Consider the following 19199-nt stretch of genomic DNA (forward strand, 5'->3'; position numbering starts at 1 on the left):
TACAGAAGACAAATGAGAAAGAAGGCCACAAGAATATTTATATGCCTTTACAAAGTAGCTCTTTACTTTTTTTTTTTTTTGAGTAGAAGTCTCACTCTGTCACCCAGGCTGGAGTGCAGTGGCATGCTCACAGCCATCGCAGTCCAGCCTCGACCTGCTGGGCTCAGGCGATTCTTCTACTTCAGCCTTCCAAGTAGCTGAAACTATACGTGTGCACCATCAGGCCTGGCTAATTTTTTTATTTATTTATTGTAGAGATGAGGTCTCATCAAGTTGCCCAGACTGGTCACGAACCCCTGGGCTCAGGCAATCCTCTCAACTGGGCCTCCCAAAGTGCTGGGATTATCTGGCTTGAGCCACCTCGCCCAGCCTATGACTTGGAGACTTTCTAATGCAATTAGTGAAATTTTAAATTTTAAATTCAAAATGTAAATGCTCACAGATCTGCTTATATACTCACGGGCTCCTTGGATGGCTTCCAACATCAAATCTACCAGTTGCTCATGAATGTTTTGGTCAACATAGATCTCCGGGGTGAGGAGAACTGTTCGGGCATTTGACACAGTGAGGTTCCTGCACTGCACTGCAAAAGGTAGCAGGTTCTCTGGAACTTTGGTAATCTGCAAACAGCATGAAGAAGAGAGAGAAGAATCTAATTCTCTAACCTGGAACAAGGCTAAACACAGTGAGTAGAATGAAAGACATTGTGCCCCCAAATAATATTGGTCTCCTATAGATGCACAAAAAATCATGAGATTCATTCTTGGCTTAAGGAATCACTTACCTATTAAAATTCCAATCCTGAAGTGTCAGACTTAGACTACTCTAATATTTATACCTCAGTGGAAAAGAATTTATGAGATCTTTTTATTTTTATTTTTTTTATTTTTTGAGTTGGAGTCTCACTCGGTCGCCCAGACTGGAGTGCAGTGGCCGCTCCCGGCCACCGCAGCCTCAACCTGCTGGGCTCCGGCAATCCTTCCACCTCAGCCTTCCGAGTAGCCGGAATTACAGGCATGTACTACCACACCCAGCTGATTTTTTTATTTATTGTAGAGATGAGGTCTCGCTGCCCAGGCGGGTCTTGAACCTGCGGGCTCAGGCAATCCACTCACCTCAGCCTCCCAAAGGCGCGGGATTACAGGCTGAGCCACTGAGCCCGGCTATGAGATCTTTTTAAAGGTTGTAATTTCTAAAGAGGATTTTAGAGAGAATAGGAGATACAGGTTAATTGGGGAAAGAGGCAGACCCCAGGCCACAGAAAGGAGAGAAGACAAACTAATATAAGGGGAGACCTAAGAAAAAACTGTGGGATTTATTTAATAAAAAATCGTATTTATTCTACACATTTAAACTTCAGTCACCTTCAAAGTACTCTCTGTTTGATGCAATACATCTATCGAGATGCTTTTTCTATTGCTCAATATAGTTTTTGAATATGTCAATTTTGGTGCCTTTTAGTGCTTCTGCTATTTTTGTTTCACCTATTCTACACTGGCAAATGTTTCCCTTTGAGGACTTTTTTCATCCAGGGAAACAAAAAAAGTTGCTCAGGGCGAGGTCAGGTGAACAGAGAGGGTGGGGCACAAGGGTCATGCCATTTTTAGCCAAAAACTCGTGAACATTCAGGGCGGTATGCCAGGTACATTGTCATGGTGGAAGAACCAGTCATCTCTTTGCTATAACTCAGGACATTTCTTCCACAAATCTTGACACAATCTTCTCAAAACTTCCAGATATGCCAGGTATGGTGGCTAACACCTGTAGTCCGAGCACCATGGGAGGCAGAGGCGAGAGGACTGCCTGAGCTCAGGAGTTGTGGCCAGACCTCGTCCCACAATAAATAAAAAAATTAGCTGGGAGTGGTGGTGAGAGCCTATAGTTCCAACTACTTGGAAGGTTGAGGCAGAAGGATTGCCTGAGCCCAGCAGGCTGTGGCTGTAGTGACCACGAGTGTGCCACTGTACTCCAGCCTAGGGAAGAGTGAGATTCTGACTCAAAAAAACCCAAAAAAACTTCTAGATAAAAACATTATTGACCACTTGATCCAGAGGAACAAATTCTGAGTATACTACAAGAGGTTCAACTTTCTTTTTAAGCTGGAGTCTCACTCTGTCACCCAGACTGGAGTGCAGTGGCCGCTTCCGGCCACTGCAGCCTCGACCTGCTGGGGCTCCGGCGATCCTTCTACCTCAGCCTTCCGAGTAGCCGGAATTACAGGCGTGCGCTACCACGCCCGGCTGATTTTTTGATTTATTGTAGAGATGAGGTCTCGCTGCCCAGGCGGGTCTCGAACCCGCGGGCTCAGGCAATCCACTCACTTCAGCCTCCCAAAGGCACGGGATTACAGGCTGAGCCACTGAGCCCGGCTGAGGTCCAACTTTCAAAAGATTAATTCTGAATTTCTTTTGAGTCCCCCTTGTATTGCCTCTGATATCCAGTTCCAGACATACTATGACGTGTGTAAGTTAACATAAAAGACATGGATCCAACTCTGACTCACGTGCTAAAATCATATCCAAGAGGAACAATATAATATTCAATGGGGATTATTCTTTTACCTCTTCCTTGGCTCTTTGGAAGCAGGAGTAAAGGTAACAAAAAATGTGCCTCTCCCCCGCATCTCGATCAGCAGAGAGATTTAACGTCGTAGAAGAAGTCATGTTAATCAAGTGGTTGCCTGGATCTTGAAGTAACAAGCGAGCGAAGATAGCCTATTAAGAAAAACAACCCAAACTACTAAACTATTACAAAATTAATTTTAGAACATTAAGATATAAAAGGTAATTTTGATACAGGTTATTGCAAGAATCACAGACTTGGAAGTGGAGTGAAAGGGGAAAAAAAATGACTTCAGAAAATAGAAAATTATTATATGTATAGTTATCCTAAATCATGCCTTAAGTGTCTCATAAAGCTCTAGCAAAGAGTAAGTATTAAAAGACTATCTGCTGAATGTGTTAAGAGTCAGTAATTAAACTTAAATATGAAATCTACTATTCTGTGTGATTGTTGACCTCACTCAGACTTATATAAAGATCCTTTAAATGTGTAGTTAAAGTTGTCAAGTATCTTCCCTACCAAACTTTTATTCCTTAAATGTTCATCAGGTACCTGTAAGGTACAATGCATTGTTTTGATTTTTACAGTGCTGCGGTTTGAATATCTGCCCCCTCCAAAACTCATGTTGAAACTTGATCTCCAATGTGGTGGTGTGGGGAGGTAGAGCCTAGGGGGAGGGTAATGGGGGGTGAATCCCTTACAGATGGCTTGGTGTTATTCTTGAGGCACTGAGTTGTCACTCTTACAAGACTGGATTCGTTCTCACAGGAATGGATAAGTTCTCTCCATAGTGGGTTGTTACACAGCCAGGATACCCCTCAGGTTTTCCCCTCTTCCCACATGTCTGCTTCCCCTTTGATTTTTCTTTACCATGTTGTGATGTAGCAAGAAAGTCCTTGCCAGAAGCCAAGGCCATGCCCTTAAACTTTTCAGCCTGCAAAATTTCCTGAGCTACATAAACATCTTTTCTTTATTAATTACCATCTGAAGTATTATTTTATAGCAACACAAAATGGACTAAGAAAGGAAATAAAAAAGTGACAAGCCTTGTCCTTAAACACTTGAGTCTAACAAGAAGATACCTAAGAAAGTCACAACATGATATAGAAAGTGACAATTCTTATAAGAGATGCATAGACAGATTACTCTAGGAACTCAGAGGAGGGAGTAACAACTCTTATCTCGCAAGGTTTTGTAAACAAGATGGCATTTTAACCGGTTCTTAGAGGATGGGTAGATTTGGCATGCAGCTATGGTAGGTGAGAAAATTCTAAAGGAGGAATACCACAAACAATGTAAGAAGGACCAAAAAGTCAGAGAACGGTAAGCAGAACTCAGTTGCATGGCTAATTTTTGCTAAGGGCAAACATTAGACACATAAGAATGTCACCTGTTCAACATTGCTCATATCAAGCCAGTCTTGATCTTCCAGCTCTACTGCCATTTCTTCCAAATACACACAACGACTAGGGATGCCATTCCCACTTTTCAAGCTTGGATCACCTGGGAAATGGTTTTAATTTGATAGGTTAAGGATAATGTTTCTGTCTTACACAGACAACTAATTTTGACAGTATTTCTCTTGAACTCCAAAAGTTTAACTTACGTAATACTAGAATGATCCTGATACACAAAGCAACATCTAAAGATTTAAGTCTCCCTCTCCCAAATCACAGAGAATAGGTATTAACATCATGAATAACCTAATGTCATGACATTTAAAGAGTAAACCCAGATATCAGTACTAACTTTGGAGTTTAACCACAGATAAGGTACAGAAGGAAAACACTGTCTGACACCTCTCAGAGCTTCCATCTGAATATTTAGGTTACCTCTGAGAAGTAAATGGCTTTGGCTACCATTCCCATTTCCCTCTCAAGGTAGTAAAGGCAAGTAGCTATATAGCGCAATCAGTATATCAAAATGGAAACAAAAATTAGATCTGTGTCAAAATACCATTTTTGGGTCACACCAAAGCTTCACTGAAATAGAAACCCTGTATTCCAGGGAGTAAAATGAGTGTGTCTATATGATTCTAAGAACAAATCTCTAGTCCAAGCTCAAGTAGGAAGGGTAGAATAATGAATAGATTGGCCACAAGTCTATAACTCACTGTTGTCCAGAGTAATGAGGAAGATCCTTTGGATCATGTGATTGATGTTGAGCTGTTCACATATTTCCTGCTGTGATCGGAATGAGCGGCTAATCTCAGCCACAGAGTAATCAAATTCATCCAGGCTCTCTGACACACTATTATCCGAGTCATCTGGGCTAGCTGGGAGTTCATCTGCCAGAAAATAGAAACTGTTACACCCATTTCTTTAAGACAGAATTGAGCATACTCCCTAAAATAATAAACATAACCAAGAATTTTGGATATGAAACAGATTAATCATTTAATTAGTGAACATCTCAAATCAGAGAACTATAGGGTTTTGAAATCCCTGGCTAGAAATCTTACATTTTACAGAGCAAAGTTTTATTTCTACCCATAATTATACTTCATACTGCCCCAAACAGCAACATTACCTTCCTTATACAATCCTAGTGAACAAAGAATTGCCTAGTAAGTCAAAATGCCTTTCATTATTTTAAATGTATGCTTTTTTTCTGATTTTAAGAGACCACATTTAATAATTACAAACTATGCTGGAAAATATAGTGTAGAAAGTCTTCTCTGAACCAAATCCCTAAAGACAACCACTTAGCTTACAGCGTTCCAGATTTTTTCTCTATTCCAGTGCTAATGTTCATTACTATGATATTTATTTATTTATTTTTGAGCCAGTCTCACTCTGTTGCCCAGGCTGGAGTGCAGTGGCATCCTCACAGCCACGGCAGTCTTGACCTGCTGGGCTCAGGAGATCCTTCCCCCTCAACCTTTCAAGCAGCTGGAACTACAGGCATGCACCACCATGCCTGGCTAATTTTTTGATTTGTTGTAGAGATTAGGTCGTCAAGTTGCCCAGGCTGGTCTCAAACCTGTTCACTCAGGCAATCCTCTCACCTTGACCTCTCAAAGTGCTGGGATTACAGGCGTGAACCACCATGCCGGCCATATTTATTTATTTTTAAAATGGGATCATACTATACATAATGCTTTTTCAGTTGACCTTTTAACTAAGTCAGCACAAATACCTTTCCCTGTAGGCCATTGAGAGGTCTGCCTCATTCTTTTCAATAGCTGAACTGTATTTCATCTTTTGTATGCACTGTGATTTAGATAGCTACTTCTCAATTGATGAACAATAGTGTTGATTCCAATTTTTTATGATTTTAAATACTGCACTGAATATAACTTAACTCTTTTTGCTCAACTGTATGAGTATTTCTACAGGATAAATTCCTAGAAGCAGAACTGTTGGGTCAAAGAGTTTGAACATTTAAAAAGTTAACACCTAGTCGGGTTCGGTGGCTCAGCCTGTAATCCCGCGCTTTGGGAGGCTGAGGTGAGTGGATTGCCTGAGCCCGCGGGTTCGAGACCTGCCTGGGCAACTTGGCAAGACCTCATCTCTACAATAAATCAAAAAATTAGCTGAGCGTAGTAGCGTGTGCCTGTAGTTCCAGCTACTTGGAAGGCTGAGGTGGAAGGATCGCCAGAGCCCAGCAGGTCAAGGCTGCGGTGGCCAGGAGCGTGCTACTACACTGCAGTCTGGGTGACAGAGTGAGACTCCAACTCAAAAAAAAAAAAAAAAAAAGTTAACACTTAGTACAAAGTTTCCTTCAGAAAGACTATTCTCATTTATATGCCAACCTAACGTATATGAGAGAGTGCCTGTTTGAATCCTCACAAATTCCTTAGGTAAAAAGTTATTTAATTGCTGTTTTAATTGGCATTTCTCTAATGATTGGTAAGACTGGATTTTTTATTTTATTTATGTATTTATGTATTTATTTATTTTTTGAGTTGGAGTCTCACTCCGTTACCCAGACTGGAGTGCAGTAGCACGCTCCCAGCCACCACAGCCTTGACCCGCTGGGCTCCAGCGATCCTTCTGCCTCAGTTTTCCAAGGAGCTGGAATTACAGGCACGCACTACCACGTCTGGCTAATTTTTTTTATTTATTGTAGAGATGAGGTCTCACCAAGTTGTCCGGGCGGGTCTTGAATCCGCGGGCTCAGGCAATCCACTCACCTTGGCCTCCCAAAGCACTGGGATTACAGGCTGAGCCACTGAGCCTGGCCTAGACTGGATTTTTTAATAATTTGATCATCACACATAAGTTGCCTGTCACATCTTTTCTTCCTTTATTTTCCTCTCTGGTTTGTTACTTTTTCTTACTGACAACATCCCTTTCATTTTTCTTTTTTTGAGTTGGAGTCTCACTCTTGTCGCCCAGGCTGGAGTGCATAGCATGCTCACGACCACCAAACCCTCGACCTGCTGGGCTTAGGCAATCCTTCTGCCTCAGCCTTCCAAGTAGCTAGAACTACAGACACATGCCACCACATCTGGCTAGTTTTTATGATTTATTGTAGAGATGAGGTATCACCAAGTTGCCCAGGCTGGTCTTGAACCTTGCTTCAGCCTCCCAAAGTGCTGGGATTACAGGCTGAGCCACTGCGTCTGGCCCCCTCTAATTTTTTATAAAGCAACTTAACAGAGAGCCTCTCAGAATGGCACTAATGCTGAATGACTATAAAAGTAGTGTTATTCACTATAAGTCATATACAAGTCTATACCTGGTTTTCTCTTGTAACAGAAAGGTTACTCTGAAAGTCCAGGTAAAACTCCTAGAAGTGAGAGTTGCTTCAGTATGGTTAGTTTGGTAAAAGTGGAGCTCAATATGAGGCCAAAGGTTTTGGCAGAGATTGCTGGTAGAAAACAGGTTGGACCTGGTGGCATGATAAACTCAGTGTAAACAAATTAGGATGCTGAGGTGCCAAAATAGTAACTGAACAGCATGTACTTAACTTGTCCCCACTTGGTGACTGCAATGCTCCCAACTCTAGCAGCCTTATATCTGTCTACAGCCAAAAGGATGCGAGTTCTGTTTCTCAGCTGTTATAAGTTCTCTTCTGAATTTCAATTGTGATAGAAGCTAAGAATGTGTTTAGCAAAATTTCCCTCAACCACATATTCTTAAATTATACCTTCCCATTTCCTTATTTTTCCAATTTTTCATTCTTCTTTCTCTCCAACAATCTCCTAATCCAAGGTTTCACATTCTGAGCCTGTATCACAGAAATGTGGGAGAGATTTCAGGGGCTTATAAAATCACATTAAAAGGTTAGCACTGTGGTGAGCTGTGATTATGCCACTGCACTCTAGCCTGGGTAACAGAATGAGAGACCTAGATTAAAAAAAAAAAATAAAAAGAAAAAGGTCAGCACTGCATTTATTTATCCCTTGCTTCATCCATCACTCTGTCTACCACTTATCTGTCTTGACTTTACTTCCTTTTTATTCAGTCCTAATCAGAAAACAGGCCACAAGTTATGCATCTGAATTTTTTTTGAAATAAACAAAATAAAAGGAAAATGTAAATGTTTCTCTGCTCAAAAGAAAAATATTATTATTCTTTTTGGAGAGTTAAGGGGAGCAATTTCTGATTTGAACGATTGTAAATACCCTCAGAACACTAATACATGATGTTGAGAAACATCATTCTAATTCTTTGAGTCTCTATGTCCTCCTTATAGAAGGAAGCTGGACTTGATCTTAAATTTGGTCCCAGATGAGGAAAACCATTTTCCTGGTTAGTAGATATTCTGATTTTTTCACATTAAGGCTAAGGATTAGATTTTCTCAGAAGTCTGTCTTAACAGCAGAGAGCTATAAAAGAGGCCACTTAGGGAAACAGAAGCACTTTGCTTGAGAGAGCCTCTGAAATGCTTAGCTTAAGAACAAATCTCACTTGCCTACAGGTCAAACAACTTTTAAAATTCTTCCTTTTACATCTGGCTTCCACAGGTGCATGTGACTTGCTTTCCACAACATTTACCACCTCAGTTTCCTATGTAGAAAAAAATTTATTTAAATAACTTTTACTAGATGATTAAAAAAAATTAAACAGATTGATAGCTTTGGGATCATGACTGGCATTTGTTACTATGGAACCACCTGTTATCTGGTCTCTTTTCACACAGAGGAAAAGTTAGGGAGGGAAGGACCCCAAAACAAAAACAACAAAAACAAAAAAACAATTTCTGCCCTAAACAAAGAAACAAAGAGTGGCTTTTGCCCTAAACTTAAATTCCAGTTGCAATTAAGGACTCAAAGAATACTTCATTTAGGAAGACCCCATTCTAGGTCGTCTTATCTGCTGCTATTGGCTCCTTCACTTACCGGATTGTTGCTTCAGCTGCTCTTTTTGAATTGCTGCAAACTGTTTGGCGTCAGCCAGGGAGCCAAAAAGAGCAGCAAAGGGGTTACTTGAGATGTTGTTGTTGTTCTCCTGGTCTGTCATTTCACTTTAAGGTATCCTCCATCCAGACCTAGGGGGAGGGGCTACACAAAGGACAGGCAGTAGACATAGGAGGGCAGATAACACAACAGATGTAATATACCCATAGTTGTTTCTTTTTCCATTTCTCAATACAATACATTTAAAAGACTTTTTGGTCAGGTGTGGTGGCTCACACCTGTAATCTCAGCACTTTGGAAGGTAGAGGCGAGAGGCTTGCCTGCCTAGGGGCTCGAGATCAGTCTGGGAAACTTGATGAGACCTCATCTCTATAATAAATAAAAATTAGCTGGCTGTGGTGGCACACACCTATAGTTCCAGCTACTTGGCAGGCTAAGGCAGAAGGATAGCCCGAGCCCAGCAGATTGAGACTGTGGTAGCCATGATCATACCAGCCTGGGCGACAAAGTGAGACTCTAACTCAAAAAAATAAAAAAAAAAAAACTTTGGTTAAGACTTCCCAATTCCTGTTCTAAAACTCAAGGCATTTTTGGGAAAATGGTTACATACCTACTAACTAGACATGGTGGCCTAACCTGGGGACAGCTAAAACTAAAAAGCCTAAAAAATGTTCACCTGGAATGCATTTATCAGCTAATATGTTTCTATTTGTTATACTTTTAAGAAAATAGGTTAAGTAGAAAAAATTAAAGCCAAAGAGGGAACTAATCTACGAACTGTAACAACAACGTGGCTCTTAAAAAAAAAAAAAGAATTACGGATTTCCCATAAGTCTCTAAGCTGGCAGTCTAGTTCTCATCACTGTGAAGAGGACAAGGTGGCATTTCTATTACTTAGGGCTGGAGATGGAAATTCCTTAACTACATATAAACTAAATAAAAGCCCATATTAGATTAAAAATGGCAAATCAAGACCAGAACCAGTTTAGCTGTATGTTACTGGCTTTTAATACAGATTAAGCAATCTATTCATAGGCTTAAAACTCTTAAAACTATTGATATTTCTTCCACTAAAAACTAAACAACCTTTGCTTAACTCGATATTTAACTTCCACTGTTTATGTGATTTTTTACAATACTAAAGAAACAGAAATTCCAACTATCAGGTCTACTGTAAAAGACGAAATAGATATATAGGCCAGGCTCAGTGGCTCAGCCTGTAGTAATCCCAGCACTTTGGGAGGCTGAGGCAAGGTGGATTGCCTGAGCCCGCGGGTTTGAGACCAGTTCGGGCAACTTGGTGAGACTTCGTCTCTATAATAAATAAAAAACTAGCTGCATGTGATAGCGTGCACCTGTAGTTCTGGCTACTTGGAAGGCTGAGGCAGAAGGATCGCCTGAGCCCAGCAGATCAACATGGCCATGAGCATGTTACTGCACTCCAGCTTGGACGATGCAGTGAGACTTCAACTTAAAAAAAAAAAAAGTAGATATATACCTCAAAGGTATTTAGTAAAGCTGACTGAGCCTGCATTTGCCCTCTTCTGATTACATTTCCTCATTCAGGGCCATGTGAACTCAGTGGAATGGAATAAACAGAGCTCCCTGAAAGGCTTTTTTCCCTTTCCAAAATTCTAAGGCAATAGCATAGAAATACAACACTGAAAAGGGTGGGAAGACACAAGAGTATGAATATGCTTTATGCAAGGATGCTGAACTGCTACAAGGACAGAGGCCTTAGAAAGAGTGGAGGCAAGAGTATAAGAAGAAAAAAACCATTTGGTCTACTTTTAGTTTATTGAGGTCAGACTCCTTACAAAATCATATTAACAAAAGCTAGTGCAAGTCAAAAAAATTACCCTTATTTATGGAAGGAAGACAACATTTCTTGACAATTCTGAGGGATCCTACCAGTCGCTTCGTGTACCTCTACCATTTTTCTGCATAACAGCTAATGGCTAATTAGTTTGGAATTACTTAGGCAGATCCCAGCACAGTACAGAGTTTTACAGCTTCAAGGAATTGAACTGGTAGATGCTGCTCTATGTATTTTACTTTCTGCCATGTATATTTTAGTCAAGTTTAAGAATGCAGAAAGAAGAAAAGATATCATATTTAGTGTTGAAATTAATACTAATGAAAGGGCTTGAGAGGGCTTTTCCCCATGCAATTACTGCATAAGCTTAATAATTACCCCTAATTCATGTACCAAGACTGTATCATTGTTAGCTGATCATTATTCTACTTCCATTCTAAGATACCTAGAATTCCAGAGGAATGCAAAAAGTGTAGTGAGCTCTTGTTATTTTATTTTATTTAATTTTTGAGTTGGAGTCTCACTCTGTCACCCAGACTGGAGTGCAGTGGCCGCTCCCGGCCACCGCAGCCTCGACCCCACTAGGCTCTGGCGATCCTTCTGTCTCAGCCGTCCAAGTAGCTGGAACTACAGGCACGCGCTACCACGCCTGGCTCATTTTTTGATTTATTGTAGAGATGAGGTCTCGCCAAGTTGCCCAGGCGGGTCACAAGCTCTTGTTATTTTCTGTCTCCAAAACATCATCCTCTTTTTCCAACACGACACTCAAAATTTTTCCTTTGGGTATCCACTCTACTCAGTCCATGTGTTCAAAAGGGATTGACCCACTAGCTCCAGGAATGGACATATAAGTCTGGTATGGCTAAAAAGAGTACAGTATTTTCTGGTCAAAGCAACTGGTCTAGGAATGAGCACAAGACACTGTGGCGGCCTAACAGAGTCAATGAATACCAGCTTCAGGTTTTTGGCTGAATCTATAGAAAAGGGAGCTTTTTTTTGTTTTTTGAGTTGGAGTCTCACTCTGTTGCCCAGACTGGAGTGCAGTGGCTGCTCCCGGCCACCGCAGCCTCGACCTGCTGGGCTCCGGTGATCCTTCCGCCTCAGCCTTCCGAGTAGCCGGAATTACAGGCATGCGCTACCATGCCCGGCTGATTTTTTAATTTACTGTAGAGATGAGGTCTCGCTGCCCAGGCGGGTCTCGAACCCACGGGCTCAGGCAGTCCACTCACCTCAGCCTCCCAAAGGCGCGGGATTACAGGCTGAGCCACCGAACCCAGCTGAAAAGGGAGCTTTTTAATTCTGCTTGAGTTGCTAGGCTGGTAGGATATAAACCTGGAGTTGCCACCTTTACAGCATTTAGAAAAAGCCTAGCCTAGATAAGAAAACAGAGTTGAGGGATGGAAAAAGAAAGTCTTCTGGACTTTTCAGTCATAAAAGCCAACAGATTCTCCTAAATTGCATAAGCTATCTTGAACTTAAAAAAAAAAAAATCACACAATTGAAAAAAGTCCAGATTGTTACAAAAGCCATGCATCACCTGCACAACATAAGCAGAAAAGAAGATGAGAGCCAGGAATATATGACACAGAGAAGCTCTTAAGACTAAAGAGACAAAAATAATTTATTTTGGCATTATTTCCTCCTTTCTCAATACTACATTGTCACACTACATAAAAAAGCTAGCTCTTATTACATTTTATCTATATTTTTATCAGAATTGTAAACTTTCTACATTGTATTCCTATGCAGATCTACCTTGCTAGGTTGTTAACTCTAAGTCCATATTCATATCTGAACACTTACTTTTTTTTTCTTCTGTGTCTGAATCACAAAATCCTAAATACATATTTATTGAAGGATGCAATCTTATATGTAGTTATTCCTGAATTCCCTGTAATCAATAGCACCACCCATGATCCTACTTCAAAGTAAGGGCTCTACCATTTGTCTTGGGTTGCAGCAGAAGGCCAAGCTACCAGGCCAGACACTGTAACCCTTTGGCATATGTAGAAGAGAGAATGTAACTAAATCTCTGTTGTCATCTTTACTGTCTGTGAAAAACAAAAAGGTTTTCACCTGCATCTCACTAAGCTCATCTTTTCCATATGTACTTCAAATCTGTGCACAAACTATTTACAGAAAAAGGGCTAAGACTGTGTAATCACTTACAGAAAAATTTTACAGGAAAGAGGACTAACCACTTGATGAGACCCTTTGTGGAGATGCCAGTTTAGATTTGCTCAATGAACTTACAAATGTAAATAAGATAATCAACCACTCTAAAAGAAAGGTCTGATAAAACGGAATCTTTATTTTTTATTTTTTTGAGTCAGAGTCTCACTCTGTTGCAAGACTGGCATGCAGTGGCATGCTCACAGTCACTGCAGCCTTGACCTGCTGGGCTTAGGTGACTCTTCTGCCTCAACTTTCCAAGTAGCTGGAACTACAGATGTGCACCACCATGTTGGGCTAATTTTTTGATTTACTGTAGAGATGAGGTTGCGTCAAGTTGCCCTGGCTTGTCTCAAACCCCTGGGCTCAGGAAATCTCGCCTCTGCCTTCCAAAGTGCTAGGATTACAAGTGAGAGCTATGGTGCCCAGCTGATATTTTGTTTTAATATTCAAGAATGTCACTGGGAATTTGTAATCTCCTATTTTATTTTTAAAAATTATTTATTTACTTGTAGAGACGAGGTCTTGCTATGTTGCCTAGGGTAGTCTCGAACTCCTGCGCTCAAGCAATCCTGTATACTTGGCCATGCAAAGTGCTAGGATTACAGGCGTGAGCCACTGTACCCAGCCTGTAATCTGTAATTTTTAACTGCCATACGGAGATTCAACACTATCCTGTCGTTAGTCTTTGGGATGGTACAACCACCAATCTTCAGAAGCTTTTGTATTTGATTCTTTTTTAACACATCCTCCTTGAAAACAAGTTTTGCTCTGAAATACCTCCTTCAAGGGTCTACATCTATAATAGCAATCCTACAAAATTATCTCACCTTTCCCTAATTCAAGTTTTTGTTTATTAACAGTACTGCTGATCCTTTAAGGACCACTGTCAGCTCTCATGAGTACACAGATGTTTTGACATCAGACTTGGTATTGTTTTTAAACAAAAATATTTGTAAAACTAGGATTGTTAGGCCAGGCATGGTGGCTCACACCTGTAATCTCAACACTTTGAAAGCTAAGGCAGGGGGATCGCTTGAGGCCAGGAGTTCAAGACCAGTCTGGTCAGTGTAATGAGATCTCAGCCTCAAACAACAAATAAAGTAAAACTGGGATTGTTAAATTCAAGCTCTGTTAAATCATATTCCATAAAGTCTCTGTCTTTGTGAATAATACATCAAATAAAAACAGGAATTAAAAAATGTTTTCATTTCATCATATGTTTCATCCAAGAATACTTTTAGGCCATGCTAATATGGCAACAAATCCCTTCAGCACATCTATCTGCAAGCTAGAAGGATCTCATTAAGTCAAAAAGCAGACAATATTCCTTCTTGGATACCTTATGTGGGCTCCTATGTGGGGCTGAAACAGTTATTGGCAGTGAGAATAAACACATCTTTGCTCTCAAAGCAAGGAACGGATTCCAAAGGGAAGACTTATCAAATATAAGCCCCTGAGCTGTGGTCACTCAATTTTAGAAGTGTCTTCTAAACCCAAGGACACATGAAGCTGAGTGTTAGGGAAATTATGAGTGATGAATCCATTACTTGCCTTAAGAGATGTCAACACCTTAACATATGCATTCAACTGGTCTGATTACAACTCGTCATCAATTATATCTTCTTGGCATCTGGTTATTTGTATACTCTTTATATTTATCCTTCCATGTTCCATAAGGGATTCGTGGGAAGGAGGGAGACCCACCCACCCGGAGCACGTTCTAGAGAAAAAGTCAAAAGATAAAGCAAGGACACTATTCCCGCCTTCTCCAGGAGGGGCTTGGCAAAGATGAGGAGAGAAATGTACAGAGAGACACCAAAAGCTGCGGCACTGCAAGAGGTTCCAAATCAGACAGGGTCGAACTTCATGAAGGAGCGGGAGAAGGGATTTGGAGAAAGTAAGAGACCAGGGGCTTGAAGGGACATCCCACCAGGAGAAAGTAGCCCACTGCAGAGTCAACGACTCTCTCCCCTTAAGCTACTTCCTCGCTTACCAGAGCCTGAAAGGCCAGCAGCGACGACACGACAAGCTCAGTGGCCGAAGGGCTCCCACTTCCGAGTCAGCACAGCAACCGGAGCTGACATCATCACTAAGCGCCGGGGCTTGCGGACATCATCACTCCCGCGCCGGAAGTAGGGAGTGCCAGCCCGCGCGCGAGCCTGGTTCGCAGACGCCCTCACGGCACACGCGCTAGCCTGCTGGAAGCAGGCTGGGGGCGGGGCAGAAGCGGCCGGAAGTGGCCTCGGGCTCGGATTGCCGGGCGGGGGTGGGGTCGACTGGGTCGTGTGATTTGGCGCTTGGTTGAATAGTCTTGGGAACCAGCGTATGGAGGGCGGGTATAACTTTGTGATTCCTGACTCTGCTCACAACCTCTGTGTGTTTCTGCTGTTTTCCCCATCGGTCCTATACCTTTTTGAAGCAGCTTTTGTTACTCTTCCTAGGTTTTTATTCACGAAACATTAACAGCAATAACAATAACTGTAAGTTTTGAAAATATATGAGGTGCCAGGCAGTGTTCTTTGATTGGATTTCAGGTTTGGTACCTGTAAAGCAGAGACAGTCTGCGTTCTACAAGGTCGTTTTGAGGAATACAAAAGTAATAGGACTAGCATACTTTTCAAGAGTTAAAAACGCTGTGCAGGTTGGGCGTGGGTGGCTCATGCCTGAGTCCCATCTACTCAGGATGCAGGGGTGGGAGGATCACTTGAAGCTAGGAGTTGGAAGCTGCAGTGAGCCATGATTGTGTCACTGCACTCCAGCCTGGGTGACAGAAAAAACAAAACAAAAAAACTCTGTGCAAATGAAAAGACAATTCACAGAATAAGAGAAAATAGTTGCAAATCATGTATCTGATAACGAATTAGTATCCAGAGTATATAAAGAACCCCTAGAACTCAACAGAAAACCTCAAAAATTCAATTCAAAAAAGGGCAAAGGGTTTAATAGCCATTTCTCCAGGTTTAATAGTCATTCCCTTAGTATCCGTAAGAGTGTTGGTCCTAGAACTCCCTTGGATGGCAAAATCCACAGATCCCCAAGTCCGTGATATAAAATGATGTATACAGTATTTGTATACGTGATATAAAATGATGTATACAGTATTTGCATACGACATATGCGCATCTTCCTGTATACTTTAAATCAGCTCTAGATTACTTATACTATCTAACGCAATGTAAATATTATATTGTTTAGTGAATAATGGCAAAAATCTGTACGTGGTCAGTACAGATGCAATGTTTTGTTTTCAAATATTTTTGATCCATGGTTGGTTGAATCCAGGGATGTGGAATCCACATATATGCTGGGCCAATTGTATATACAAATGGCAGATAAGCATATGAAAGAATGCTCAATATCATTAGTCATTAGGGAAATGAAAATCAAAACCATAATGAAACCGGACTCGGTGGTTCAAGCACTTTGGGAGGCAGAGGCAAGAGGATTGCCTGAGCCGGGGGTTCGAGACCAGCCTGGGCAACTTGGCAACACCTTGTCTCTACAATAAGTAAACAAATAGCTACTTGGAAGGCTAAGGCAAAAGGATCCCCTGAGCCCAGCAGGTGGAGGCTGCGGTGGTTGTGAGTATGCCACTGCACTCCAGCCTGGGCAACAGAGTGAGACTCCAACTGAAACAAACAAACACCATAATGAGATACCACTTCACATCTATGAGGATGGCTGTTATAAAAAAAAGACAAAGTAATTGTTGACAAGGACTGAATAAATTGAGAATGTAAAATAGTTTAAACTCTTTGGAAAAACAGTTTGTTGATTCTGTAAAAAGTTAAACACAGTAGAACCATATAATCCAGCAATTCCACTTTGAGATAGTTGCCAAAAAGAGCTGAAGCAGGAAATGGGATATGTGTACACCAGTATTCATAGCAGCATAACAATAGCCAATCAGTAGAAACAATCCAGAATGTTTACCAACAGATGAATGGATAAACAAAATATGGCATATAGATACAATATGAAAAGCCTTAAAAGGGCTTTTTAAGAAAAAAATCCTTAAAAAGGGCCAAGTGTGGTGGCTCACTCCTGTAATCCCAGTATGTTGGGAGGACGAGGCAAGAGGATTGCTTGAGCCCAGGAGTTTGAAACCAGCTTAGACAACATAGGAGACCTTGTCTCTACAAAACAAAACAAAACAAAAAACAAAACAAAACAAAACAAAACAAAACAAAACATTAGCCAAGCATGGTGGTGTGCATCTGCAGTGCCAGCTACTCAAGATGCTGAGATGGGAGGGTTGCTTGAGCCCAGAAGTTTGAGGCTGCAGTGAGCCGCGATGATACCTCTGTACCCCAGGTTGGGTGACAGAGTGAGACCCTGACTCAAAAAAGAAAAAAGAAAAAAAAGCCTTAATAAGAAGTGACGATCTGATATATACTACAGCATGGATGAACCTTGAAAACATTATAAGTGATATAAGCCAGACATAAAGGGACAAATACTGTATGATTCCATTTATATGTGATATCTAGAATAGGCATTCCTAAAGACAAAGTATAGTAAAGGTTAACAGGGATTGGAGGGAGGGGGGCATGGGGAGTTATTGTTTCTGTTTAGGATGATAAAAAAGTTCTGGAAATGTTAGTGGTGATTGCTATACAACATTGTGAATGTGCTTAATACCACTGAATTGCACACTTCAAAGTGGTTAAAATGGTCAGTTTTATGTTATGCATATTTTACCACACATACACACACAAAGTACTGTACAATTTTTGTGTGTCTACCATTGTTATAGTTCCTTAAGATACCATAGTGAAAAAAATGTCTTTTCCTTCCTTACAATCTGGTGAGAGTGGGGTGGTAGTATAGTATTTAAGATTAATAGACACAAAATGAATCATTCAATAGATATTTCTGGAATAACTGGGTAGCTATCTGGATTAAAATTCTTTTCTTTTTTTTTTTGTCAGAGTCTCACTCTGTCACCCAGACTGGGGTGCAGTGGCACACTCATGGTTACCCCAGCGTTGACCTGCTGGACTCCGGCGATCCTTCTACCTCAATCTTCCAAGTAGCTGGAACTACAGGCGCATGCTACCACACCTGGCTAATTTTTTGATTGATTGTAGAGATGAGGTCTCGCCAAGTTGCCCAGGCGGGTCTCGAACCCGCGGGCTCAGGCAATCCTCTCACCTTGGCCTCCCAAAGTGCTGGGATTACAGGCTGAACCACGGAGCCCAGCCTGCATTAAAATTTGGTCAGTATGTTAGACCTTACAATAAAATTAGTCCAAGGTGGGTCAAAGATATAAATGTACAAAACTAAACCATAAAAATGCTAAAGAAATTTATGAGAGAAATTTTCAAAAACAATAATCCTAAAACGGGGGAAGATTTTCTAGGCTGGGCACTGTGGCCCTTGCCTGTAATCTCAGCACTTTAGGAAGCTGAGGCAGGAGAATTGCTTGAGCCCAGGAGCCCAAGACCAGCCTAGGCAACATAGTCTAGGTGTGTGCTGGGCCCGTATCTGTAGTCTCAGCTACTCAGAAGGCTGAGGTGGGAGGATCGCTTGGGCCTAGGAGTTCAAGGCTGCGGTGAGCCATGATTGTGTCCTTGCACTCCAGCCTGGGTAACAGAGTGAGACCTCGACTCATAAATAAATAAAAGCAAGGGAAGGTTTTCTAACTATGAAATGTAACCTACAGGCCATAGCAGGCAGTTTATGTTCTACATGCAAATATTTACAAAATGTACATAAAATAACCAACCATAAGCAGGGTGAAAAAAAAAACATACATAAAATTGGAAACATACTTGCAGTTAATATCACAAAAGACCTGGTTTCCTCAATATGTAAGGGACTGGTACAAATCAATAAAAAAAGACAAAAGATGTGAGCTTATATATCATAAGTAAAAGCAAATGGTTCACTCCAATTTTTAATAAGAAAAATATAAATTAAAACAACACTAGGATGCTATTCAGAATGGCACTTGTCAAAAATTAAACAATACACTGATGGAACTTGTATGGAGTAATAGGCACTTTCACTTATTGTTATTGGTGTTATATATTGGTACAACCTCTATGAAGTGCATTTTGACAATATTTAATAAAATTACAAATGTAAATACAAGTACAAATACAAGTGTCCAACAATTCTGTTTATTTGTATTTGTTACAAAAAGTCTTATGCATGTTCAAAACAACATTTATTGTTAGAGCTAAAACTGTAAAATTGTAAAAACTACAAAAAAGAAGACAGGAAAATATCTTTGTGATTGTGGGTTTGGCAAATATTTCTTAGACATGACTCCAAAAGCACACTACATAAAAGAAAAAAATTTATAAAATGTACTTCAAAATTCAAAACTTTTAC

The 19199-nt window shown here is 40.8% G+C and overlaps 1 protein-coding gene across 2 annotated transcripts in view; it reads right to left on the reverse strand.

Annotated features, from left to right (window-relative positions):
- UBE4A (ubiquitination factor E4A) overlaps positions 1-14945 on the reverse strand; it is a 40384-nt gene extending 25439 nt beyond the window's left edge. For both annotated transcript variants that reach the window (XM_021708715.1, XM_008050853.2), the window contains exons 1-6: positions 14854-14945; positions 8852-9013; positions 4676-4849; positions 3953-4065; positions 2562-2714; positions 461-620 (exon numbers count right to left, since the gene is read on the reverse strand). In XM_021708715.1, the coding sequence (XP_021564390.1) occupies positions 461-620; positions 2562-2714; positions 3953-4065; positions 4676-4849; positions 8852-8972 (721 nt within the window). In that variant the 5' untranslated portion in view covers positions 8973-9013; positions 14854-14945. The remainder of the gene's footprint in view (positions 1-460; positions 621-2561; positions 2715-3952; positions 4066-4675; positions 4850-8851; positions 9014-14853) is intronic.
- Between the last annotated feature and the right edge of the window lie 4254 nt (positions 14946-19199).

Source organism: Carlito syrichta, unplaced genomic scaffold, assembly GCF_000164805.1.
Source record: "Carlito syrichta isolate Samal-C Ts95f unplaced genomic scaffold, Tarsius_syrichta-2.0.1 Scaffold63326, whole genome shotgun sequence".
In the NCBI taxonomy this organism is placed as follows: Eukaryota; Metazoa; Chordata; class Mammalia; order Primates; family Tarsiidae; genus Carlito; species Carlito syrichta.